The sequence below is a fragment of the Platichthys flesus genome, chromosome 13 (assembly GCF_949316205.1).
Source record: "Platichthys flesus chromosome 13, fPlaFle2.1, whole genome shotgun sequence".
NCBI classification, from domain to species: domain Eukaryota; kingdom Metazoa; phylum Chordata; class Actinopteri; order Pleuronectiformes; family Pleuronectidae; genus Platichthys; species Platichthys flesus.
In genome coordinates this window covers 19,496,529-19,524,470 of record NC_084957.1, presented here as the reverse complement: position 1 = coordinate 19,524,470, position 27,942 = coordinate 19,496,529, and the positions used below count along the sequence as shown (strand labels likewise).

Here is a 27,942-nt window from a genome sequence, read left to right as displayed (position 1 = left end):
AAACATTTTAACATGGTAAAAGACTGTAGAAATCGCAGAGAGCAACATGTGAGGGATCCCTCTCCCAGGACGGACAGAAGTGCAATAGATGTCAAGTGTAAAGGAGAGCATCATCAAGATAAGGGTTTTAGCAGGATTGATAAGGGTAAACATTTTGAAGCAGATGGATGTTAAGTGGTGACGACTCTGTGCCTATACACAGTGGCCTGAATCCATAAATATAAATGATTGGCTTGTGAAAGAATGAAGACATCCCAGTAGTTTTTAAGAAATAATTTTATAAATTTCCATTTAGTGTTATACATTCACAGAAAAGCATCCCTGATGTTCAGTATGGAGCATTCTACATTTATATTTTCCATTTTTGGATCATGAAAAAAATATCAGTTCTTTATATCCTTCTCTGCTGAACCATCTGTTCTTTAAGGTATTGGTCCAAAAACAGTGTAAAATGTGTCTTGTACATTGAAACAAAAAACAAACATGTAAACATTAATTACAATTAGAGAGGAGTGCTTGGTTTTAAAAGACATTTGTGTATTTGCAGAGACACTATGGTTTCAACTTGAGGGCGAACTCCTCCAGCGCAGCCAGAAGCTTCTCCTCCTCCTGTGGCGTCGACCTGGAGGACGCCAGAGGCAAGTGTGTCGCCACCGCTTTCCGATCTGCACACAATTTTATGGAAACATAAGGGACAACAAGGAGAGACACTTAACCGCAAATACAGTGTTTAATCTAAAAAAAATACTAAGATTCAATGGTACCTGAACGAATGAAATCACAAGAAGTTTCACCCTCTGAAAACCGAAGTCACAAGGCTAACGGTAAAACAAAAGTTACATAAAAAGTTACTGAAGTGATTTATTTCTAACCCTGGAAGAAGAGTCCGCTTGGCTGTTTGACTGCAGCCGCAGCCGCAGCGAGCCACACCACGGTGTCGGCCCCCATGGCCTCCGTCCTCAGCTTGGATTGCATCTTGGCGTGGAAGGATGGCATGGATGTCTGGACAGCTACAGAGAGAAAACAATCCCTGTCACAAGTGCATTTGTGTCGGGTTTAAACCAACCAGACCCTGCTTGGTCTAAAAGCTCAGAATTAAACAACAAAGTACACAGCAGTGATCTAGTATTCTAAACTGTTGCCAAAAGTGACTGCTGCTTCATTTATCATAATTATATATCACAGACATAAAAACTCAAACATACATTTTTACCTCCGCTAACAAAGATTTTCACACCCGTCCGTCTGTTTGTGTGTTGGTTTGTTTGTTAGGGAGATTACGCACAAACTGCAGTACGGATTTCCACGAAAAAAAGAAGCAAGGGACAAGGAACCACCGTTTAATTTATGGTGCGGTTTAGGGGATTGACACCAGAACATCACTTTCTAATGCCTTCCTCTTCTCTGAAATATTTTTGTTGATTTCTCAGAGAATAATTCTTGGATCTTGATGAAACCAAAAAAATCCTGCATGTTTACGGGACTTACATTTAAGAGCTTGTACAATTGGGTGCAGGTTCAAATAAAAATCTGGATCTAGTGATTTTAAATGTGTTTTCATGAGGAGACTGTTGGGCCTTGGTGGAGGAATATGCTTTACTGAGGGCCATTCTAGTCTTTTAATGCACAAAAAAAAAAATGTTTTAGTCTCCAATGAACTGAGGTGGGGGAAGAAAGAAGGATATTTTTTAAATCTTTAACAAACTAATACGGAGCTCAAGGATAACGCCATTCCTCGCCATGATGAAGAAAGTGAAAGATCAAGATCCAGATCAACCCCTTTGGGTCATTCCCCACCGCTCCACCAAATATCATGGAAATCGGTTCAGTCATTTTTGAGTAATCAGACAAACTAATGTGAACATAAGCTCCTTGGCGTAGGTAATAAAACTCAGCCTGCAGTAGTTTTTTTTCGGTACCTGGTGTGTCGGCCCAGCCTGGGTGCATGGCGGAGAAGTGGATCTCTTTGTGTTGAGAAGCCCATCTCTCCGTCAGAATCACCTGCTGTCTCTGTCGCAGGGGAAACAAAAAGCACATTTCAACAAACACGCGCCATGATGATAAAACAGCTGCCGTCAATCAGTCTCCTTTACCTTGTTCTGAGCGTAGACCGCGGTGCCTTCAAACGTCCCCTTCTCACACTGCAGGTCGTCAACGTTCAGCTTCTGGGTGAGCATCCCACCGGACGACACGGTCACCTGTGCAGCGGCAGGAGCAGATGTTCATCTTTGACTGTAGGAGTGAGTCTGGTTCTTAACACGGCTGCTGACTTTAAATATCCAAATGTATTTGTGCTGCAACATTTTAGACATTTTACCTGCGCCAAGGAGGTTATGTTTTTCACCCCTGTTTCTAAACGGCATGATGCAAAAACTACAGAAGGAAATTTCCTCAACCTAGGGGTAGGAAGTGACATAAGCTGATAAATACATTTCAGCACGGATCCTTGGCGGAGGTATGAGCTCTACTGAGTTCTCATCTCCAGTTGAAATTCAACCCACCACTCTTGGATCTTGGACTTTCATCAGTGCAGGTATCAGTGCTGTGGTGAGGATGTAAGTACCTGGAAATAAAGTCAGAGGTCAGTAACACTCTACTGCTGCAGTTGACATTCTAAACGTACAGATCATTGAATGACTATCAGAAGCTATCGATTTATTTGAATCCTCATTGCTCATTACAGGCCGATGCAAAATTCTAGTTGCGTAAAATCTTTACCAGCAAGATGTGATTTGCAGAATGTTAAAGTTAAAAAATGTTAAGTTTATTAATTCTTCTGAATGGTGAATAATTTACAAATAACGTTCTAGTTTAAGAAACAAACATAAAAACAGATATTTATGTAAGTTTTGAAAAAAGAAAGGTTAATATTTCTCAAAGTAGGAAAAAGAACTGAAATAATATAGAATCAGTATCTAAACTCAGATATTTGATTTGTGTTTCTGTTCGTCACCAAGTGTATTTGTTGCAAAGTTCTTCTCCAGACCCTCCTCAGTTAATTCTCTCTGGTTGACCATGCAGCCAGCATTGTTGATCTGGTGAACACGACAAGTGATTAACATTTTACTATAGAAGACTGATGTGCGTCTCACAGATGATGCAGCATATTTACCCACCAGCACATGCACAGTGTCGGTTTGTGAGAAGCTCTGGGCAAACTCCCACACTTGTCTCGCAATGGACATGTCGACGATGTGGACGTGAACGTTCTGTGAATAAAAAAAACAAAACGTTTCTGTTCTGTTGATAAGACAATGGAACAGATAAACATGATAATTATTTAACTTATTATATAGTGACTTCCACTGGATAAACCTAATCTGAAAATAAATTCAGTTCAAGCAGGAATAAAACTGATGAAGAGCCACAGAAAGACACGTCCCATAGTTCTCACCTGATTTTTACTCCGTTCAACAATCTCATCTTTGGCTGCCTCTGCTCTGTCCTTGTTTCGACAAACGATGTGAACGATTCCTCCTGAATGTTCGAAAAACAAAAGTCCATCAGCAGACAGAGCAGCAGGAAGGTTTCCCAGGAACAGAGGCGAAACTCTGCTAAACACTCACTCACCTCTGTTGGCGATTTCCTGGGCTGTGGCTTTTCCTATCCCACTGTTGGCTCCTGTTATCATGAAGGACCTCCCACTCAGGTTCACGTCGAGGTCGGCTGGGACAAAATGCTTCGCTGCTGCTTCATAGCCACTCCTGCCGGGAGCAAAGAGCAGGACCCTGAATGCACCACATGCTTACATACACACACACATAGTGGCACCAATGATTCCAAATAATATGATGTCAACACTGAGGTGGACTCCCAATTTTTTATTAACTTAATTTAATTGATCAACTGATGAATTAATGGCTTTTATCATTAGTTCTGTAGTAGAAGATCTGGATATACTGCAGACTAGTATTGTGTTGTTAATCACTACTAGTTAACCAGTAACTGCACCATAAGAGCTATTACTCAACAGAGGAAGTAGAGTAGTTTAACCTTCAGTGTACTCTCAGGATTATTACTACAGAGAAGAAGTATATGTTGCATAAACACGACAGGCGTTTGACCACTATCTATCTATCTACCACAAGATAGATAGATAGATAGATAGATAGATAGATAGATAGATAGATAGATAGATAGATAGAGAGAGAGAGAGAGAGAGAGAGAGAGAGAGACATACACACACACCAATCCAGTATCACCAAAACCATCAAACACGAGAGCCAAATAATAATTAAAGGTCCAAATGAGTGAAGTATAAGTACACAAAGTACACGGAGCTGTCAGTGAACTTACTTGGTGTACTCCTGGAGGCCTTTCACTAACCAAACTGCGTTCCTGTAGACCGACATATTCAGTAAAGCAGCAGCTCCTCTGCAGAGTTCGATCCTTATGGAAGCTCCGGTCTGTTTTCATAACAGTGACTCAACCTTTATATATACAGTCTATGGACTCAACCTGATTATGTAGTAACCGGTAGTAGCATAGCGAGTCATGTGTTTGACCACCGGAAGTGAAAGATAAACAACCTAGAGCTCCCCTGGTGGACCCGTGTGTTACTGTAAGCGCAAATCTGAGGAGACTTTAATATAACGGTGTGAATGAAGATGACAAGTATATCAAACATGTCACCATTGCGCTTAGTGTCAGGATGGCCGAGTGGTCTAAGGCGCCAGACTCAAGGTGATACCTTCCTATGATCGGGATTTCTGGTCTCCGAATGGAGGCGCGGGTTCAAATCCCGCTTCTGACAATGATTTTGGTACACCCTTGGGTACAGACAGTCTCAATACTTTGGTAAATTAAAAATGTACTATGTAGGTGGAGGTTTACATTTTTTATTTTACATATTTGCAAAAACCAAATTGATTGTATTTTATTAAATTGTCATAACTTCTGACGTTTTGGATATGTGGACATTTAAACTGCAATACTTAAATTGCAATTTCACAATCTTTTGATGGGGTCTATTAACACTGTACATATTACTGAGTATTGTTACTTATATGTTGTTCTACTTATATGTTGAGTGTGTTATTTATATGTTGTTATATATATTTTGAGCGCATGTATATCTACTTACATGTTTACGCTTGCGATAAAGGGCCAATCATTTCTATCCGGTCTATGTCTTGTGCATTTGGCGCAATTAACAATAAAGTTGCCTTTGATAATATTGCTTTTTTCAGTTTCAGTTTTACATTTTCTTTCGGCACTTGCTTCAATTCCCTACTAGATAACAATTATCTCAGCAAAACACAGCCTTTAAAAAAAAAATATATATATATATATATATATTTATATATATATATATTTATATATGCTTTTCGGGGATAATTCCCTCATAAAAGCAGATTTTTTTTTAATGAAAGGCTCTGTTTTTCTGAGATAATTGTAATCTAGTATTTTAAGTTACATTTTGCATGTTGCTTAAAACTGTGAGACTCTCCTTCTGTATAAATAACAGTGAACTACAAAAGGCTTATGTGTCAGGCCTCAGCAAAAAAAGGACATGAGAGTTGGTAATTGAATCGGGACATCACACCCGTTTACTTTCCTTCACACTTCAAAACAAACTTCTAACCCTAACCCTTCTAATTATCTCGGAAAAACAAAACTTTCATAGATACATAAAAAAAGAAGCCATTCTCCTTTGCAATATCATTTGTTATGTTCCCTTTGCACCATATTGTTTGGTTTTAACAAGTCTCAGTCCTGAACTCTGATTTTTAATTATTTATTAGAAAGGACATTGCTTGTAAGATTTGTATTTTGCACTAAAGTAGCCAAAAAATGATGTGGCTACTTTATTTTTCCGGTCTTACTTCTTCTTTGGATGTTAATTGGTGCATAATAAACTAATGTTCCCCGTAGCGCCTCCGGGTGTCAGTCAATGCAGCTATCTGAAATTATGCAGAACGTCCCTGCGGTTTTAACCATCGCCTGACCACATTCAGTCTGCGAGTCCGATACATAGACTGTATATGGTCCGATCCTGCTTTAGATTCTAAGATCGGACGAACGAACCGAAACTATGATCACTTTTTATATAATCAACACGAGAAAAACACATAGAAACAAATCTTGCGTTTAAATCACGAACTCGCTCGTTGTACAGATTCCCTAACTGCGTTAGTTCGGTAATTCGTGAGTATCCAGAGATGAGCGTCAACGTCATTTCTATTTGTACAAATTGGTATTTCTGACATTTCACAGTACAGTTGTCAGGATGGCCGAGCGGTCTAAGGCGCCAGACTCAAGGATCAAACCTTCCGGTACATACGGGACTTCTGGTCTCCGAATGGAGGCGTGGGTTCGAATCCCACTTCTGACAATAACTTTTACCGTGTGAGCATTAATCAACATACAGTGTTTTCTACTTGACACGTTGATTCAGAGCTAAGAATTCACGCAATATTATCTTCAATTTGTATCCACGATGCCGTTTTTAGATAAACTGTACAATACTTTATTTGTACGTGCAATTTCAACATGTTTTGTTTTCCTATACTGTCTATTTACACTGCGGATATGGAGCAATTATATCAAGCTTTCAAAAAAAAAATTGAATAAAAATATATTAAATAGTTTAGTTTAGGAAAGATGACGTAACGTTTAGCAATATCAATTAATCGAATGTGAGCTCTTAAGAGAAAAACTAATATCTACTTAATAGGCTAAAGCTCCATGATTTGAACCTCACACTGCTGAGGACAGTTATTATTGCTGTTATTATCAAACAAATATATAAACACAATATCAAAATAAGGAAATAAATTAAAATCAAAAATAAACATGACGAAAATCAAAAACATACCAATAACACACACTATGTAAATAGTAAATGCAGAATTGCGCAAACAATCAAATATTGCACAGTTTAAATATCCGCAAAGGATTCACACAGACTCTTATTAAGAGACATCACAATAATTATATAATATATTATATAATATGTCAACACACTGTATATACATTACTCTGTATAATGCTCTGTCATCTCCAGATGTTGTACCCAGCTGTCTAAAGCAACTGGATTTGCTTTAGTTATTTGGAAATGTTTCACTTTTCATTTAAGAGGCGACTTCAGTTCTGACGGACTCATGGGAAATTGGATTCAACACCAGTTACAGATTAATCTCCTGGATACACCATCTGTTATCTGACAGTGCAGAACATTATCACAAGTGAAGCAAACAAAACATTACAGACAGGTACTAGTTTTTTAAGAAGAGCATCAATTAATTAGTTTGGGTTGCAACGGTTGTAATAAGTGATGTACTCAGAACTACAGGAGCAGCAGCGCCTCCTGCTGGTTCAGAAATATTACAGCACTTGGTGTCACATCCAACCAGACTTGGAGCTGCTCAGCTTTCTGAATAATATGACTTTCCATATCAAGAATCCTTATAGTAGGCAAAGCACCAATAACACTAATATCCTGCAATTCTTCTCTGCTGATCAAAGACACGATCATTTTTCATGGTTGTTTTTTTTAATTAAAATTTGGTGCTCCTGTTGTTGTCTTTAGTAGCTTTGTGCAGTTATATTTGCCCCATAGTGCGGAACTTATTCATCCGACCCCAGAAAACACCCCACGCCAGAGGCCGCCCAGTCATTACTTGAATGCCTTCTCAATAATTTTTTTTTTTGAGTCCTGATTTCAGAAGTAAAGAAGCATCACTGCCCTCTGTTGATTTGAGATTGGGGATTAAAAAGTTTACAGCCCCTATATTCCCAGGGGGTCTCCTGTCAGGAACCAGGCACGACCTTGCCTAGCTATCCAGATAGGATGAGATCAGATGAGTTTAGGGTAAACTTATTTCCCCCTGATCCCAGTGAACGCCTCACGCCAGGTATAAATGCACCTGTGCAGCCACTGGGTCTAAAGGATCTGCAGGTGCGCAAGTGTCTCAGTCTGCATCAGTCGAAGAGTAGCTTGGAGCGACCATGGCGTCTGCACTGATGGCTCGGGTTTGGATCGTGTTCATTGTAGCCCAGCACAACAACGCAGAGAGCAACCGGTTCGCACGTGGACGTTCGACCGACCAGGACGAGTTTCACGGCGGCAGCGAGAGGCCATTTAGGTCGGTAACTGACGACCGGAACGACCGTCACCTCCCAGGGTTGTTTCGGAATTTCCTCAAAGGTAAAAAAAAAAAAGCTTCTGCTCTCTGGGCTAATTTCTAGGTTTTTACCCTGTATTCGTTCTCTTATCATCTTTGCTGGTAAATCTGACTCCAGAGATAACTAATGTGGCAAGAAAATGTTTGTTGAAAATGTTTTTTTTAAGTTTGCTTCAGTTTAAGGACAATTTGATTTTGTTCAAAAAATAAATTTCTATATCTTCCGAATTAAGCTTCAATTTAGGGTCTGGTGTTGTGTCGAGTTCTGCCCGCCGAGAAGTGCATGCGACTCGTGGGAGCGGGCACAATTACTACGTCATCATCTCTATCGAAATTTATGGTTTAATAACTATACGGCGTTTGTTGCTGTTTAATCATGATGATTAATGGTCCGTTGCTGATGTTTATAAATTCCTGGAGTCAGTTTTTTGACGTTAAAATTGGGTAGACTGCAAAACGACATCATATAAAGCCTGAGCTAAAACGCCTTATCACACTGTTTTTTAAGTGTCGTTATTTTGTGCTGAATCTGTGAGTGGATTTAAACGTCAAAAAAAATCTCTGGAGATAAGGTTGCATTGACAGTTGTGCATTTGATTAATCTGTGAGATTTGCGTCCCCTTTTCCCAGACCACATGACTGGAATGCAACTCAATGAAAAGTCAATACGGACCAAAATATTAGTGTGGAACTTAAGAGTGAAGTGCGTTATTTTGGACCTTCTGATATGTTCATCCCCCGGTTTTTTCAGTTAGGAAAACATTCACTGATCTGAAACCTGGAAGAAGCCAATCTGGAACTGAAAAATGAATTAAATAAAAAAAAAAAATTGAAAACCTTCCCTCTACTTTTCCTTTTGAATAAAATTTAAACTTTTTCAAAGTTCCACATCAAAAGTAAATTCTAAATTGAAAGTTTACCTCTCATATTGAATAATTTATTCAAGTGCAAACATTAAAAATGCAAAGTTCTTTTTATAGTAGACCTATACAGAAAAAAAAAAAAAAAATTGTTCTCTTCAAAATTAATTTCAACTGACTGAAAAATTATATATATATATATATATATATATATATATATATATATATATATATATATATATATATATATATATCAAATCTACTTAAGTTCATTACTTCCTACAACTGAACTTCCAGCCAAATATGTTTTTACAGTTTAACTGGTTGGATCTACAGTATGTATCGAGATAATATTACTGATAATTACCATTTCTTCCGGTAAATATTAGAAAGTTACGAAAGGAACCGTTGAAGGGTTACTTTTCAAATACTTATTGAAATAAAAATGTGTTTCCAGTACAAAAACTGGACCTGTAAGCCAGTTATTGGGATTAATCAACTCCTAAAAAGGCCATCAGACACACACCCCACATACACCATTGCCTTACAACCAGCCTAAAGTGGGGGTATTAGTAAATAAAAGCATATAGCATTATACCAGTTGTCACTTTACTAATGTAGATAATATGTAACATGATGTGATAGATCTTTGTAAACGGTCTGTGGAATCTTTAATTTTTTTTTAATCCAATAACTATAGGTTAAGCTTCAAGGATCTTAACTCTGATTTGTGCAGACTTTCAAATCTAAGATATTTGAATATTTTTTTTTTTTTTGGCAGATTTCTTCACCAACAAAGGAGGTGCAATTAAACAGTGGAGGACCTCTAAAACATTTATGGATATATCAAAGTTACCAGACAGGGTAAGTCAAGTGCAAAATATGACTATTGGTAAAGTTTTTATGAATCTAAAATTAAGATTTTTAACAGGACTCTGGCCATGAACTGGCATATGTGGATGCTACTGGGAGACTGTGTCCAAAGTTTGCATCTTGTTACCCGACTTTGTCAAAACACGTTCTAAGGCATCATGTGAAGAGGGCTCCACAAGAACTGGATTTCTTTAACCTGTGGTCGTTTGAAGAAATACCTGTTGAACCCTTTGATCCAGACACGACAACACCATCACCAACACCATCACCAACCCAGACGTCAACCCAGACGTCCATCCAAACAACTGTTGGACCCGTTACTGATTCTTTAGAGGACATTGATTCTGGCTTTAATGAATTTTGGGGACTTGAAGAAATTCCTGAAGAGCCATTCATTGGCGTTGATATAGTAATAACAGCGCCGACGACCACCACGGCTGCAGCGACGACCGCAGCGCCGACCACCACCACGGCTGCAGCGACGACCGCAGCGCCGACCACCACCACAGGTGCAGCAACGACCACCACGGCTGCAGCGACGACCGCCGCGCCGACGACCACCACGGCTGCAGCGACGACCGCCGCGCCGACCACCACCACGGCTGCAGCGACGACCGCAGCGCCGACCACCACCACAGGTGCAGCAACGACCACCACGGCTGCAGTGACGACCGCCGCGCCGACGACCACCACGGCTGCAGTGACGACCGCCGCGCCGACCACCACCACGGCTGCAGCGACGACCGCAGCGCCGACCACCACCACAGGTGCAGCAACGACCACCACGGCTGCAGCGACGACCGCCGCGCCGACGACCACCACGGCTGCAGCGACGACCGCCGCGCCGACGACCACCACGGCTGCAGCGACGACCGCAGCGCCGACCACCACCACAGGTGCAGCAACGACCGCAGCGCCGACGACCACCACGGCTGCAGTGACGACCGCAGCGCCGACGACCACCACAGGTGCAGCAACGACCACCACGGCTGCAGCGACGACCGCCGCGCCGACGACCACCACGGCTGCAGCGACGACCGCAGCGCCGACGACCACCACGGCTGCAGTGACGACCGCAGCGCCGACGACCACCACAGGTGCAGCAACGACCACCACGGCTGCAGCGACGACCGCAGCGCCGACCACCACCACAGGTGCAGCAACGACCACCATGGCTGCAGCGACGACCGCCGCGCCGACGACCACCACAGGTGCAGCAACGACCGCCGCGCCGACCACCACCACAGGTGCAGCAACGACCACCACGGCTGCAGCGACGACCGCCGCGCCGACCACCACCACAGGTGCAGCAACGACCACCACGGCTGCAGCGACGACCGCAGCGCCGACCACCACCACAGGTGCAGCAACGACCACCATGGCTGCAGCGACGACCGCCGCGCCGACGACCACCACAGGTGCAGCAACGACCGCCGCGCCGACCACCACCACAGGTGCAGCAACGACCACCACGGCTGCAGCGACGACCGCCGCGCCGACCACCACCACGGCTGCAGCGACGACCGCAGCGCCGACGACCACCACGGCTGCAGTGACGACCGCAGCGCCGACGACCACCACAGGTGCAGCAACGACCACCACGGCTGCAGCGACGACCGCAGCGCCGACCACCACCACAGGTGCAGCAACGACCACCATGGCTGCAGCGACGACCGCCGCGCCGACGACCACCACAGGTGCAGCAACGACCGCCGCGCCGACGACCACCACGGCTGCAGCGACGACCGCCGCGCCGACCACCACCACAGGTGCAGCAACGACCACCACGGCTGCAGCGACGACCGCCGCGCCGACCACCACCACGGCTGCAGCGACGACCGCAGCGGCGACGACCACCACGGCTGCAGCGACGACCGCCGCGCCGACGACCACCACGGCTGCAGTGACGACCGCCGCGCCGACGACCACCACGGCTGCAGCGACGACCGCCGCGCCGACGACCACCACGGCTGCAGCGACGACCGCCGCGCCGACGACCACCACGGCTGCAGTGACGACCGCCGCGCCGACGACCACCACGGCTGCAGTGACGACCGCCGCGCCGACGACCACCACGGCTGCAGTGACGACCGCCGCGCCGACGACCACCACGGCTGCAGTGACGACCGCCGCGCCGACGACCACCACAGGTGCAGCAACGACCACCACGGCTGCAGCGACGACCGCCGCGCCGACGACCACCACGGCTGCAGCGACGACCGCCGCGCCGACGACCACCACGGCTGCAGTGACGACCGCCGCGCCGACGACCACCACAGGTGCAGCAACGACCACCACGGCTGCAGTGACGACCGCCGCGCCGACGACCACCACGGCTGCAGCGACGACCGCCGCGCCGACGACCACCACGGCTGCAGTGACGACCGCCGTGCCGACGACCACCACGGCTGCAGTGACGACCGCCGCGCCGACGACCACCACGGCTGCAGTGACGACCGCCGCGCCGACGACCACCACAGGTGCAGCAACGACCACCACGGCTGCAGCGACGACCGCAGCGCCGACCACCACCACGGCTGCAGTGACGACCGCAGCGCCGACCACCACCACAGGTGCAGCAACGACCACCACGGCTGCAGCGACGACCGCAGCGCCGACCACCACCACAGGTGCAGCAACGACCACCACGGCTGCAGTGACGACCGCAGCACCGACCACCACCACCACAGGTGCAGCAACGACCACCACGGCTGCTGTGACGACCGCCGCGCCGACCACCACCACAGGTGCAGCAACGACCACCACGGCTGCAGCGCCGACCGCAGCGCCGACCACCACCACAGGTGCAGCAACGACCACCACGGCTGCAGCGACGACCGCCGCGCCGACCACCACCACAGGTGCAGCAACGACCACCACGGCTGCAGCGACGACCGCCGCGCCGACGACCACCACGGCTGCAGCGACGACCGCCGCGCCGACGACCACCACGGCTGCAGCGACGACCGCCGCGCCGACGACCACCACGGCTGCAGCGACGACCGCCGCGCCGACGACCACCACGGCTGCAGTGACGACCGCCGCGCCGACGACCACCACAGGTGCAGCAACGACCACCACGGCTGCAGCGACGACCGCTGCGCCGACCACCACGGCTGCAGCGACGACCGCTGCGCCGACCACCACCACGGCTGCAGCGACGACCGCCGCGCCGACGACCACCACGGCTGCAGCGACGACCGCCGCGCCGACGACCACCACGGCTGCAGTGACGACCGCCGCGCCGACGACCACCACAGGTGCAGCAACGACCACCACGGCTGCAGCGACGACCGCTGCGCCGACCACCACGGCTGCAGCGACGACCGCTGCGCCGACCACCACCACGGCTGCAGTGACGACCGCAGCGCCGACGACCACCACGGCTGCAGCGACGACCGCCGCGCCGACGACCACCACGGCTGCAGTGACGACCGCCGTGCCGACGACTACCACGGCTGCAGTGACGACCGCCGCGCCGACGACTACCACGGCTGCAGTGACGACCGCCGCGCCGACGACCACCACAGGTGCAGCAACGACCACCACGGCTGCAGCGACGACCGCAGCGCCGACCACCACCACGGCTGCAGTGACGACCGCAGCGCCGACCACCACCACAGGTGCAGCAACGACCACCACGGCTGCAGCGACGACCGCAGCGCCGACCACCACCACAGGTGCAGCAACGACCACCACGGCTGCTGTGACGACCGCCGCGCCGACCACCACCACAGGTGCAGCAACGACCACCACGGCTGCTGTGACGACCGCCGCGCCGACGACCACCACGGCTGCTGTGACGACCGCCGCGCCGACGACCACCACAGGTGCGGCAACGACCACCACGGCTGCAGTGACGACCGCAGCGCCGACCACCACCACAGGTGCAGCAACGACCACCACGGCTGCAGCGACGACCGCCGCGCCGACCACCACCACGGCTGCAGTGACGACCGCAGCGCCGACCACCACCACAGGTGCAGCAACGACCACCACGGCTGCTGTGACGACCGCCGCGCCGACCACCACCACAGGTGCAGCAACGACCACCACGGCTGCAGTGACGACCGCAGCGCCGACCACCACCACAGGTGCAGCAACGACCACCACGGCTGCAGCGACGACCGCAGCGCCGACCACCACCACAGGTGCAGCAACGACCACCACGGCTGCAGTGACGACCGCAGCGCCGACCACCACCACAGGTGCGGCAACGACCACCACGGCTGCAGTGACGACCGCCGTGCCGACCACCACCACTTGATGACCTTGAAACAGCTGTTAAAATAAAAATGAATTTCTACTCAAAAGGCTGAAGCTACATGATTTGAACCTCACATTGCTGAGGCCTGATATTACTGCTGTTATTATTAAACACCATATAAACACAAGGAAATAGAATATAGTCACAATATAAACCGGACAAATCTAAAAAATGTCAAAATTTTATAGTGTGAATAGCGGATTTAATATTGCTCAAATAATCCTAGGCTCCCGCAGGGTGTGAAAAAGTCTTGAATTTAATAAATCTGAATTTTAGGCCTAAAAAATACTTGGTCTTGAATTTGATTTAGTTAGATCTTAAATATGAATTAGATTAGGAAGCTTCTTCGCGATAACTTGCTCTCCAGCCGGTTCTGATATCCAGGTGTGTGTGCTAAAACACGGCTCAGACAACTTCTCTGTTAATGTTCTTTCATCAACATTATATATCAACATTAACATTACACTAATAACATTGCCCACGAGTGTATTCTGAGTAGAGGCTGCAAGGAGAAGTTGGCTGAGCTTGAGACACTTGAAAAGGAGATTGTGGCCTAGGCAGCAGGTTTATGTATAGTTGGGATGTTTAATTTTCTTCTCTGGACATTTTTTTTGGAACGTACTTTTTTCTCTATGCTGAAAGAATCGTTTATTGAACTCAAACTTGGTAACTGTTTGACAAACAAAGCATCCTTATTGACTAGAAGGCTAAGTTATTTCTGATTCTCTCTTTCTTTTTTGGACCATTTATTTTAGATTCAACTTCATTGTCATTGCACAGTACAAGTAGTTATACAACGAAGTGCAGTTTAGCGTCTAACCAGAGGTGCAAAAAAAGGAGTGCAGAGTATTGTGCGTATATGAAATGTAAATAAATAAGATATGTACAGTAGCAAATATATATGAATAACACAGTACTGACAGGTATTGTATGATATAAGATCTATGAGCAGTAAGTAATATATCTGAAGTAGTACAGTATTAACAGGAAAATAACTTTAAGCAAGATAAATATATACAAATATATAAATATGAATATACTATAGGCAGGATAATAAAGTAGTAAAAAAAAGTAACAGTGTAGTGCAAGTGTTCAAATGAGGAGGGTGTGTGGCCGGGGGGGCTGCTGCTATCACTGCGGTGCAGAGTTCAGCAGGGTGACAGCCGCAGGGATGAAGCTGTTCCTGAACCTGCTAGTCCGGGAACGGAGGACCCTGTAGCGCCTCCCAGAAGGGAGGAGGGCAAACAGTCTGTGGCTGGGGTGAGAGCTGTCGTTGACAATGCTGCGCGCTCTCCGCCCTGGACAGCTGCAATGGTGGGGAGTGAGGAACTGATGATGCGTTGGGCAGTTTTAACCACCCTCTGCAGTGACTTCCAGTCCGCAACAGAGCAGCTGCCATACCACACTGAGATGCAGTTGGTGAGGATGCTCTCGATGGTGCAGCGGTAGAAATTCACCAGATCTGAGGAGACAGATGAGCCGTCCTCAGTCTCCTCAGGAAGAAGAGACGCTGGTGAGCTTTCTTGACCAGGGTTGAGGTGTTAAGGGTCCAAGAGAGGTCCTAAGAGATGTGGACACCCAGGAACTTAAAGCTGCTGACACGTTCAACCTCCGTCCCGTTGATATGGATGTGGGTGTGTGTGCCACCTTTCTTCCTGAAGTCCACGATGAGCTCTTTGGTCTTCTTGGTGTTGAGAGCCAGGTTGTTGTCGCCGCAACACGCCGCCAGGTGCTGGACCTCTTCTCTGTAGGCAGACTCATCGTTGTTGCTGATGAGGCCAATCACCGCAGTATCATCTGCAAACTTGACAAAAGTATTAGTTACATGTACAGGAACGCAGTCATAGGTGAATAGTGAGTAGAGGAGAGGAGTTAGCACACAGCACGCCGGTGTTCAGGATCAGGGTTGAGGAGGTGCGGTTCTCTAACCTAACAGACTGAGTTCTGTTGGCGAGGAAGTCCAGTATCCAGTTGCAGAGGGAAGGGTTGATGCCTAAATCGCTGAGTTTCTTGATCAGTTTGGAGGGGATGATTGTGTTGAAAGCTGAACTGAAGTCTATGAACAGCATTCTTACATAGGAGTTGTTATTGTCCAGGTGAGAAAGTGCAGAGTGAAGTGCCGTGGAGATGGCATCCTCCGTACTCCTGTTCTGGCAGTAGACGAATTGGAAGGGGTCCAGTGTGGGTGGTAAACAGGTTTTGAGGTGAGCCAGGACCATCCTCTCGAAGCACTTCATAATGGTGGGGGTGAGTACAACAGGGCGGAAGTCGTTGAGGCTCGCTGCTGTCGAGTGTTTGGGCACCGGCATGATGGAGGTCATGCCGGTGCATGACAGCTGCTTGGGCCAGTCACAGGTTGAATATGTCAGTCAAGACCTCAGCTAGCTGCCCAGCACAGGCCCTGAGCACGCGTCTGGGGATGCCATCAGGGCCAGCAGCCTTACGTGCGTTGATCCTGCTCAGTGCAGCACACACGTCGATGGAGGAGAGTGTGAGGGGCTGGTGGTCTGAAGTGAGCACAGCCTTGATAGCCGCCTCCTGGTTTTCCCTGTCAAAGCGAGCATTAAAGCTGTTGAGCTCGTCAGGGAAGGAGGCATCACTGTTTTGGGGGGAGGTGTTGGTGGGTTTTGTTGAGTGTGTTGGTTTATCCTAAATATGAGAAGAGCCGGACTGATCCAATTCAAGTATTTATTGAGATGCAATGAACAACATGATCATGGACAATTATCACAGCCTAAGCTAAATAAGTTAGCAATAGGAAGTAAATAATGGCCCCGAACAAAAGGGGTTTGATATAGTTATAACAGTAGATTTAATATGATTGGTTATGAAAGATTGAAGGGGAGTCACCGCAAATCAATTTGGTTCTCCCTTATTGGTCCACAGCTGTAGTCCCCTGCCTCCTGTCAAGGAATCTAGGCTCTCTGTGACGCTACTACTACTCTGATAGTTGCTAAGCAAAATTTTCTCTTCATGAAAGGCCTTGACACAGCTGATGCCATGTAGGCCATTGGCGAAAGGAATATGATTTTCCTGCTATATTCAAACAACGTTCACTTGGTGTAAACATTAGGATCCTCGAAACCAAAAAAACCTGACAATACAATGTCAACAAAGTCACCATGTCCGACCTCCAGAACAGACTTCTCTGTTCATCCATGTCTTCTGGTTAGGGAATGTAGTGATACGTTTGAGGGTGGTGACACTGTTGATGTTGGTGTTGATGAAGTCAGGTCGGAAGAGGCATAAGAGTCGATGTCAGTGTGGGAGTCCAGTGTGGCCTGAACGACAAGCGCCCTCCAGTTTGTGTGTTCGAACTGGAGCTGGAGTTCAGTGTCTGCTCCCTCTGGCCACACTTTAACTGTCCTCACTGTGGGTTGCACACGTTTGATGAGTAGTGTGTATTTGGGGAGTAGGTCCCCAGAGATGGGACCAAGTCATTTTTTTGCAAGTCCCAAGTAAGTCTCAAGTCTTTGCCCTCAAGTCCCGAGTCAAGTCCCAAGTCAAGGCAGGCAAGTCCAGAGTCAAGTCCAAAGTCAAGACTGACAAGTCTCAAGTCAAGTCCAAGTCCTGCAGTTTGAGTTTCGAGTCTTTTCGAGTCCTTTTGATCTCTGAGTAACAATATATTTACACAGATCATGTATGCTTTTAAAATCTGTATTTATTTATTTATTTATTAAAACAAGTGCAATTGACATTGCAGAAAAAAAATTGTGCTGACATTGCACTTCCCTATTGCACTATTAACCAGTCATTTTTAACATTTAACTCATATTTTGCAAGAATATTCTTCATTTTAAACCACTCCTTTACAGAATGAACCGGTTTGAAAAAACAAGTGCAACTGTAATTATTTGTACAAAAGTGCTAACATTGTATTTTGCATTTTAACTAGTTCCACAGCAGTTTCTGTCCTGTCCTGTGTTGATCTCATCTCATTTATCTCACCTCATATTGTCTGTGTGTGTGTGTACATGTGAGAAACATAACAAATACATGAACATAACAATGAACAGGGTTGTGCTTTTTATATGTCAGGGCCCTATGCTGCATTGCATTTGCAAAAGACCAAATTGGCCAAAGGTCTGTCAGTCATTTGTGCACGATGGGGACGTAGTATGATTCCACCAAGTGCCGCCGCTATCCATTTTGGTGCCCTAAGCGTAACTCCTCTATGATTACATTAAATAATCATCAATAAGTACAAACAATAATAGTCAATCTTCTTTAACTCTTTTTGAGCAATTTAATATATCTCTTGTTCTGCCCTTTTTGTGATATACATGGCTAAAAGGTACCTAATATTTCTATACTGAAATAATATCGGCATTATAATTGTAAGCTAATTTATTTAATGACGTTATTGTTGAGGGTTGATTTGTATTTCCGGTTTTAAGTGGGTTGTTGGTAGTGTTACACCTTGACTCAGGTGGGCAACAAGAAAACCCTGAATAACACAAGTTCTGAAGATATAACATTTATTTTACATAACTACTATTACAAAACACCAAAAGACAACGAGAACACCTCCACATGACCATTGTGGAGATCAAACCTGTGAGTGAGAGAGACCAGAACCCAGTCTGCAGGCAGGGCCGGTCTTTCCTACAGGCGACATAGGCGGTTGCCTAGGGCGCCACTCAGAGGGGGGCGCCAAAAACTGCGCCGAGCAAAAAAAAATCCCTAAAAAAACATTATTCTTTTTTTGCTAGGCAGGGTTTTTTGCGCCCCCTTCTATATGTGGTATGACCCAAAATATTGTATTTAATTACTTTGACAGTGATTTAAGTAGTTTCATTAGAGAAATCAGTAAATGACAGCAGCGCTCAGGAGGAACATTTGGCACGGGAGCAGTTTCACCCCGTCCTGTCTCTTTGGGGGTTCCGCCCACATGCCAGGTGCAGTCTGGATGAGGAAGTGAATGCTCCGTTTCTTTACTGCTGCAGCATTCATCCTGTACTCTACAGGTTAGTAGTGGGTGAGAGCTCCTAAAGCTTCGCTTGATCACCACGAGTGTCATTGAGACGTGTTGACTGGTAAAACTTAGAAACTCCGCTGGGCAGTGAGGGGATACACTCGCGCACTAGGTGGGCGGGGCTACATTCGCGTGTATAGGTGTTTATTTTACCTGCACGTCGTCTTGCAGCTGGGTCGCGATAGTATATTGTTTACTTTACAGTGTGTAGTTCAGCTCCGACACACACAGACTCTGTAATTCATGTATTGTTATTGTGCCTTATAAAGACCAGTTATAAGCTAATGTTCAATAGGGCTTTATTGTAAATGTTTATATTTCTTTATGAATGATAATGTATATTAAGATGTTTAGAGGAAAGACACACCATAATAATTGAATGTATGTTTTATGCACTTTAAAATGCAGTCTCTCTCAGAGAAATGCTTGTACTTGAAATTGTGTTTAATTTGAATAAGATACAGTCTGGATGTGGAACTGAAGGCTCCGTGTTGTTATTGCTGCTGCATTCATGCTATATTCTACAGATATATTATAATTGTGGGACCCATTACTTATATCTCCAACCAATATTTTGTCATAAAAAAAAAGTATCTAACATTGGGGTAACATGATGCAAAAATCGAGGTACGTACCTCCTTGGTGTTGTCGGAACATGCTAGCACATTGAGGCTTATGGTTATAGTGTGTGTGTCCAAGCAACTTCGACGAAGAAAGAAATAATTTTCTATTAAGTTTTCGTGGAAATCGTTTTGAAAAATATTTTTTTTGGGGTTAGGGTTGGGGGGGGGGGCGCCAGGAGTGAAGCTTGCCTAGAGCGCCAAATGTGCTAGGGCCGGCCCTGTCTGCAGGTCTCTTAAATAGTAGTCCCCCAGGTGCGCCACATCACTGCTGATGAAGGCTGACTCCGCCTACAGGATCCTGAAACAGAACACAAGCACAGCAGACAACTCCAGGGTTGTCACATTCCCCCCCATAAGAACAGGATTCCTATAGGTGGAGTGCAAAGGTCCCTCAGTCTAGTGAAGTCTCAAAACCAATAACTTTACACCACATTATAACAACTATGACAAGTTATACCAATTTTAAATTGCTTACCGGAATGCTAGAGTACCTACTCCCCCTTTCACAGACTCCCAATCAGCAACTTGGTACCTAGACAGCAATTTTAAAGCTTTGGGAGAAGGAAACAAGGAGGGGGCAAACAGCTTATGTCCTTAAGGTAAGGCTCTTGATAAGGCATCAGCCATCACATTTTCAGAACCCTTAATATGATGCATCTCCAGATGGTATGGCTGTAAAAACAAACACCATCTCATTAAGCGTTGGTTTGGGTTCTGTAGCGAATGCAGAAAAGTTAAAGGATTGTGGTCAGTGTACACGACTAAAGGCCTACATCCTTGACCGATGTACACCTCAAAGTGCTGCAAGGCCCAAATTAATGCCAGAGCTTCTTTCTCTATAACAGAGTAATTCAACTGGTAAGAGTTAAACTTGCGAGAGAAAAAACTGACTGGCCTCTCAATCCCTGTTGCATCTTGCTGCAACAATACAGCACCAGCACCCAAATTGCTGGCATCCACTTTCAGCTGGACAGGTTTCTCCAACTGTGGAGCTGCAAGCACAGGAGCAAAAGTTAGCAAAGTTTTCACATCATTAAAGGCCTCCTGACACCGATCTGACCACTGGAATTTAACCTTTGGGCTCATCAGGTCCGTCAAAGGAGCAGCAACCGATGAAAAGTTAGGACAGAACCCCCGATAATAACCCACCATACCAAGAAACCTTGCAAGCTCCTTCTTTGTAGTGGGAGAAGGAAACTTCTCAATGGCCTCCACCTTTGCTGTTACAGGGCGCACCGCCCCCTGCCCAACCACTTTACCAAGGTATGTTACCGTAGCTTTGGCAAACTCACACTTGGCCAAGTTTACAGTGAGGTTCGCCCAGGTCAAGCGATCAAACAACGCCTGAATGTGCTGCAAATGCTCCTGCCATGAGTCACTTTACACCACTACATCATCTAAATACACGGCACACCCCCGCAGCCCAGAAACCACTCGGTTCATTAGGCGTTGGAACGTAGCAGGTGCGTTTCTTAGCCCAAACGGCATAACCGTGTACGAATACAACCCAGTAGGTGTAATAAAGGATGCAATCTCTTGAGCCTGTGGTGTCAGAGGAATTTGCCAATAACCTTTGAGAAGATCGAATTTACTGACGAACCGTGCTGATCCCACTTGGTCCACGCAATCCTCCATCTGAGGAAGGGGATAACTGTCTGGCTTGGTGACAGCATTTACTTTTCGGAAGTCTGTGCAAGGTCTGAATGTTTGATCTGGTTTAGCAACTAACAAACATGGTGAGGCCCAACTTGAATATGAGGGTACTGCAATGCCATGCTCCAACATGTACTTGACCTCGGACTCTAACTGCTCACGTTTTTCAAGGGAAGACCTGTAAAAACGTTGGCGGATAGGCGCAGAAACTCCCACCTCAATATCATGCTTCACCAGATGTGTCCGCGAAGGAACATCCGAGAAAAGATTGTAATATGATCTGATTAAAGTACAAAGTTCAACTTTTCTCTCTGCTGAGAGGTGGCCATTTAAGGACTCAAGTTTACTCAGAGCCTCTGAATTTTTTTAAACGGCCTTGTGTCATGCAACAGGTGACATCAATTTCATCAGCCTTCTCATCCTCCCGGATTGGGGAAGAATCAGCTGCTTCAAAAGGAACTGCCACTGCTGCCGGTTTGACCACTGCTCCTGTCGAAGTACGAGAAAAATAAGGTTTCAAAAGATTAATATGGCAAAGCTGAGTGGACCTTTTCCTATGTGGGATTTGGAAATGACATAATTCTGGTCTGACACTTGCCGCACAACCGTACAGGGCCCCACAAATTTAGCCTGAAAAGGAGAGGTAACCACAGGCAACAGAGCTAGTACCTGATCACCTGGACTAAAAAGCCGGGTCTCTGTTCGCCTATCATATAGTCGTTTAATTTTTTTTTTGTGTCCCCGCCAACTTTTTCTTGGCCAGACTAACCACCGCAAAAAGACGTCGCTTGAAACCGTTCACGTAATCCAACAGGTTAACGGGGGGGTCAGGTACCTCCCAGTCCTCCCGTAGGACAGCTAGCGGCCCTCTGACATTGTGTCCAAAAACCAAATCATTTGGACTAAACCCTGTACTTGACTTAACAACTTCTCTGGCAGCCAACAGCAACCAAGGTAACCCTTCTTCCCAATCTCGATTCAACTCCGAACAGTACGACCGTAACAAGGATTTTAGAGTTTGATGGAACCTCTCAAGAGCCCCCTGGCTTTGTGGATGATACGCAGTAGAGGTTGCATGTCTCACATGAAGTTGCTTCAACACTTCCCCAAACAGCTGTGATGTGAAATTTGTACCCCGGTCTGTTTGTATTATCTTAGGAATGCCGAACACTGACACAAACTGACTCAACGCCTTCACCACAGACTTTGCTGTAATGTTTCGCAAAGGATAGGCAGCCGGGTATCTGGTCGATTGACACATCACCGTCAGCAGGTACAAACTCCAATTCTTAGACTTTGGCAAAGGACCTACACAGTCTATCAACAAACGCTCAAATGGGGAGGACACTGCAGGAATAGGTGACAGCGGAACAAGCTTGATAGTTTGGTTTGGTTTACCTGTTAACTGGCAAGTGTGACAGGTTTTGATGTACACTGAAATATCCTTTTTTAACCGAGGCCAATAAAAATACTGAAGCACTCTTTTGTATGTTTTTTCTACTCCCAGGTGACCTGCCACATCATCATGGGCAGTTTGCAACACACCTGCTCTTGGGGCCTAGGTATTACAATTTGAAATATTTCCTCACCAGAAAACCTTTCACCTTGAGGCACCCATTTTCTTACCAATACCCCCTCTTGTAGGAAATACCCGTGGGCTGAACTGGACATTTCACTCGATGGTCGTAGCTGAGAGAGAAGCTCTGATAGAGATGGATCCGCTTGCTGCTGGTTAATCAAATCACTACGAGAAACAGACAAAGGAACAATAGGCAGTGACACAACATAGTCAGAAATAACTTCAAATTTGTTCTCTTTAACAGTCTTTGCTCGGGTTACTGCACATGCTGGAAATAACTCTGGATCAACCGGTTCCCTCACCACCGGGGTAGAACAAACTACCAGTGAAGGCCGTAGATCAGGCCATACTTTGTTTCCAGCCAGATCATTACCTAGGATGATCGCCACTCCTGGAACCGGTAATGATGGCCGGACTCCCATGGACACCTGTCCCTTAACTAAAGCACAAGATAAAAAAAAAAACGATGCAAAGGAGCCGAAAACGGTTGCATACCCATTCCCTTAAACAGCACACAACTCCCTGTGTCAGTTTCAGAAGAAAATGGAAGAACCGACTCAACAACAAAGGACTCTAAAAACCGTGTCCCTCAGTATCCTAACCGGAACTTGTGTGTCACTCCCCAGCAGAGACACATAACCTTCATGTAGATAAGGTGCATAACCCAGATCACATTCTCCTGCATTTAGTTTTGGGTTAGTATGGAGTTTGACAGCTGACAGGGCCTTCTCCCTGTCCATCTGGTGGGCACGAGCCGCAAGGGCTGCAGGCTTAGGTCCCCGGCTATTTTGGGAAGCTTTGTTCTGTGACCTGAGTGCAGGACACTCGTTCTTCCAGTGTCCCTTACCTAGACAATAGTTACAGGTTCCACTTTGATCCCCTTTATCCCTCCAACCATACGAGGACTTTACCCCTGGAATCAAAACCTCGCCACTCATTTTAACCTGACGACTACTAGATAGATCTTCCCTGTGCCCCCAGCCATACATTTTATGGGTTAAGGAGTATTCATCGGCCAACACTGCAGCCTCTCTTACCTTTCTAACTTGATGCTCATTGAGGTAAGTAGTTACTCGGTCTGGAAGAATGTCTTTGAACTGCTCTAACAGAACCAATTCCTTAAGATCTTCCATTTCATGTACCTCAGAAGCTAAAAGCCAGCGATTAAATTGGGAGGTCAGTCCTCACACCACCTCTACATACGTTTGCCCTACTGATCTTCTCAGTTTCCTGAACTGTTGGCGATATGCCTCCGGCACAAGTTCATAGGCCCCAAGTACTGCAGCCTTAACCTTGAAATAGTTCTGGCTATCTGCTACGCTTAGGGAGGAGAATGCCTCTTGAGCCCTACCTGTGAGCACACCTTGTAAGAGCAATGTCTTCTCTACACCGTCCACTGGCGTGCTTGACTCAACCGCTCAAAAAGACAGGATGTTGATAAAGAAAGTATCAACATCCTTCTCACAAAATTTTGGGAGTAACCTTAAATTATAAACTACATCAAAAGTATCTGTGGACACTGCTGGCAAAGCTGCAGACACCTTACGCTCTTTAATCAGCTCCAGTTCAACCTCACGCAGCCTTGTAGTTACCTTTAATCGTTCAAACTCCAATTCTTGCTTCCTTGCCTGAACCCGCTCTTCATGTGTACGTGCTTCACTTTACTGTTTGTGATGTAGCAACATAATTTCTTTTTTCTGTTCAAATGTTATGTCACCAAATTCAGAAAGGAAAAAACTTGTACTGCCCTTTACCCTTGAACTGGCAGCTACTTCATCATCCGCAACAACCTCATCTCTGGAAGAATCAGAAGGGGAAAACACTGGCAAAACACCAACCTGTCCTAACTGGGCCTTTAAAGTAGAGTACATTACCTCCTTGCGAACAGTTTTTGGAAGCTCCATTTCATAATGCTCTGCTATTGTTAGCAACTGCTCCCTGGTACATTTTCCTAGCACCTCGACACTAGGACACAGCACAAAAGGAAGTGGGTGCTGTGATGAGTGAAGTTGTAAAAAGAACGGAGAATAAACGGGTGTGCTGTCCCGAGCGCATGACCTGCTCTTGTGTCCTTTGTCGGCTGAAGCTGGACCTATGATACAACCAAACGCTCGGCTACATAATTATTATAACTATGATGATTTTCAGTTGCCTATTTTTTGGTGCCCCCTCAGGACTTGGTGCCCAACGCACAGCGCGTAGTGCGCGTTTTGGGAGCGGCGGCACTGCACACACACACACAGACGCACACAAACACGATGAAAGATACTTAATAACTTTTTAATCTTTGTGTTTTGGGGAAAGGAGCAAGTCTTATCAAGTCAAACGGCTCAACTCCAAGTGAAGTGAAGTCACAAGTCATTGATGTTGAAGTCCAAGTCGAGTTGCAAGTCTCTTTACATTTTGTCAAGTCGAGTCTAAAGTCATCAAATTCATGACTCGAGTCTGACTCGAGTCCAAGTCATGTGACTCGAGTCCACACCTCTGGTAGAAACAAGGAGAGGTGGTCAGACTGTCCTAGATGGGGGAGGGGGACGGCTTTGTAAGCACCAGCCATGCTGGTGTAAACATGGTCCAAAGTCTTGACTCCTCTCGTCGCACAGGAGACATGTTGGTGGAATTTGGGGACTACAGTCTTCAGGCTGGATTGGTTGAAGTCACCCGCAACAATAAAGGCTGCCTCCGGGTGTGAAGTGATAGAGGCAGTGGACTAGTGGCAGAAACTTGGACTATGGGCAGAAAAGGTCTCTGGTTCAACTCCACGGAGAAACAACAAAAAGACGAACCTGGATTGATCTGTCCAAAAATCCAAGAGGATTCTCCCTACACTGTCTAGTGCCCCTGAGCAAGGCACCTTACTCCCCCAACATCTGCTCCCCGTGCGCCATACATGGCTGCTCACTGCATGTTTGTCCTGCGACAGATGGGTTAAAAGCAGAGGTTAAATTTCCCTACCTGCATGAGTGTGCCTGTGCATGTCTGTGCATGGGTTTGGGACAAATAAATGTATCTTAATCTTAAATCTGTCGTTTGCTAATGGCAGCATGCAGTTCTTTCATTGCCAGCTTAGCATTAGCATCGGGGGGATGTAGGCTGCAGTCACAACAGTCGATGTAAAGTCTCTGGGCTGATAGAATGGTCTGCACTTAACCATGAGATATTCCAACTCTCTGAAAAATAAATAAGGGACACCTCATTGGTAGGGCTGGCCGACTCGATTGCTTTCACCCTTCCTGGTGAATTTTTTTAGCCCCTTTTTTTTTCAGTGAAACTATTTTTTATAGCCTGGATGCCAGACAAACTTAGCCCCGCCCACAACTTTTAGGTCGGGAATGTCGCTCCGTTGAGGAGAAATTATACCCGACCGGGCCAATCAATTGTCAGGGCGGGCTTTATACGATGATGGACAGATGATCAACGGTAACGTAATCAACCACGTCATCAAAGTGCCCTTGGGTTGAATTCGTTTTTTAACAAACATGCCTGCCGCTGGAGAGCTGAGATGTGTAGATGCTGCCATTGAGTCTGATTTAGAAGACATCGACAGCGCATTCATTTTGAAAGAGGAACAGAGAACGTGGAGGCGACGCCAAAGCACCGCGCTAATCCCTATCGCGCCGGCGCTTGGCTGTTCACACCGGACACTGAAGTGACGCAGAACCGCCAGGCAGCACTATCAATATCACCCGTTGATCCAGTAGATTAAAAGCATATACTTACTTGTTGCTCCAACATTAAGCAACAGCGTCCCAACATTTGTCTTTCTTGGTGTTGTCTTTATACAACCTGTTTTCCGAGGATCATACATCTCACTGTACTTCTGCACTTCAATTATTAATTTAATGTCATCCATGTTGAAGAAGTTCTCGGCTGTTTGCTCCGTTAAATGTCGGGTGTCGGGGTTAAATTACGTATTCTCCACTCAAGCCTATGTGGAGAATACGTCCCCCCCCTCTCTCTCTTTTTATCTGTATCACTGCTTGTGTGGCTGTAGTGGATGGGCGGAGGGGGACATTTAATAATGTCACTGGTAAAATTAAAACTCCAGGACTTCAAAGTATGGGATGCATATTTGATCATTTATATCATATAAAATATGTCATCAATATAGTTTAAGATCGTTTTTCAGTGTGTTTCCTGGTGCGATACACTCGCGTCAAGCGCAAAAAATAGACTCGACGCCGAAACGATCGCTGCACGACACGAGGCAGCCTTGGCGCAGCGCGGTGCTTCAGCCTCCGGTGTGACCCGCACAAAGTTTTAACATGGGAGTGGATGGGAGCCAGCTGTTATTTAAGGCTTGGCGCTGTGCTGAAGCGTCCGGTGTGAACCCGGCGTTAGTAAATAACTCACAATGCATTGCTTAACATACGTCACATACTACGTTGCTCTGATTGGTTGTAGGTCTATCCAATTGAGCGAAGAGGAATTTTATTTCCTGGTCAGTTGAAACACGCCCCATAATCACAGTCCAATGGAGCGGTCTCAGACTCACATTCTGACTAGAATTGTGAGTCTGACAACGTCAGGCTATATTTTTTAACTATTTGATCCTGAATTGATTTAGATGCATATTTTTGAGTGACATGTACACATGGGAAACAAATTATTATCCAGCAATTCACTTTAATAATAAACAAAAGTAACTGAATAAAGTACAAATCTTTCTGCGCTGAAGCGTCCGGTGTGAACCCGGTGTTAGTAAATAACTCACAATGCGTTGCTTAACATACGTCACATACTATGTTGCTCTGATTGGTTGTAGGTCTATCCAATTTAGCGAAGAGGAATTTTATTTCCTGGTCAGTTGAAACACGCCCCATAATCACAGCCCAATGGAGCGGTCTCAGACTCACATTCTGACTAGAATTGTGAGTCTGACAACGTCAGGCTATAATTTTTAACTATTTAATCCTGAATTGATTTAGATGCATATTTTTGAGTGACATGTACACATGGGAAAAAATTTTTATCCAGCAATTCACT

General features: G+C 46.0%; 2 protein-coding genes and 2 non-coding genes across 4 annotated transcripts; 3 read left to right on the top strand and 1 right to left on the bottom strand.

The window, feature by feature from the left end:
• Window positions 1-258: 258 nt before the first annotated feature.
• Window positions 259-4,496, bottom strand: dhrs12 (dehydrogenase/reductase (SDR family) member 12). Its single transcript, XM_062402770.1, has 10 exons — window positions 4,297-4,496; window positions 3,571-3,704; window positions 3,395-3,477; window positions 3,117-3,209; window positions 2,954-3,035; window positions 2,502-2,563; window positions 2,094-2,198; window positions 1,920-2,010; window positions 873-1,010; window positions 259-665 (listed from the first exon to the last, which is right to left on the bottom strand). The coding sequence occupies exons 1-10, from the start codon at window positions 4,350-4,352 to the stop codon at window positions 553-555; spliced, it is 957 nt and encodes a 318-aa protein (XP_062258754.1). The 5' UTR covers window positions 4,353-4,496; the 3' UTR covers window positions 259-552.
• Window positions 4,497-4,645: 149 nt separating this feature from the next.
• On the top strand, window positions 4,646-4,753 carry trnal-caa (transfer RNA leucine (anticodon CAA)). The gene is made up of 2 exons: window positions 4,646-4,683; window positions 4,708-4,753. It is a non-coding gene; the product is annotated as a tRNA-Leu (tRNA).
• Window positions 4,754-6,223: 1,470 nt separating this feature from the next.
• On the top strand, window positions 6,224-6,334 carry trnal-caa (transfer RNA leucine (anticodon CAA)). Its single transcript has 2 exons — window positions 6,224-6,261; window positions 6,289-6,334. It is a non-coding gene; the product is annotated as a tRNA-Leu (tRNA).
• Window positions 6,335-7,950: 1,616 nt separating this feature from the next.
• LOC133967111 (extracellular matrix protein A) lies at window positions 7,951-14,375 on the top strand. The gene is made up of 3 exons (XM_062402343.1): window positions 7,951-8,087; window positions 10,270-12,489; window positions 12,550-14,375. Exons 1-3 carry the CDS (start codon window positions 7,951-7,953, stop codon window positions 14,150-14,152), a joined length of 3,960 nt encoding a protein of 1,319 aa, XP_062258327.1. The 3' UTR covers window positions 14,153-14,375.
• Window positions 14,376-27,942: the final 13,567 nt, after the last annotated feature.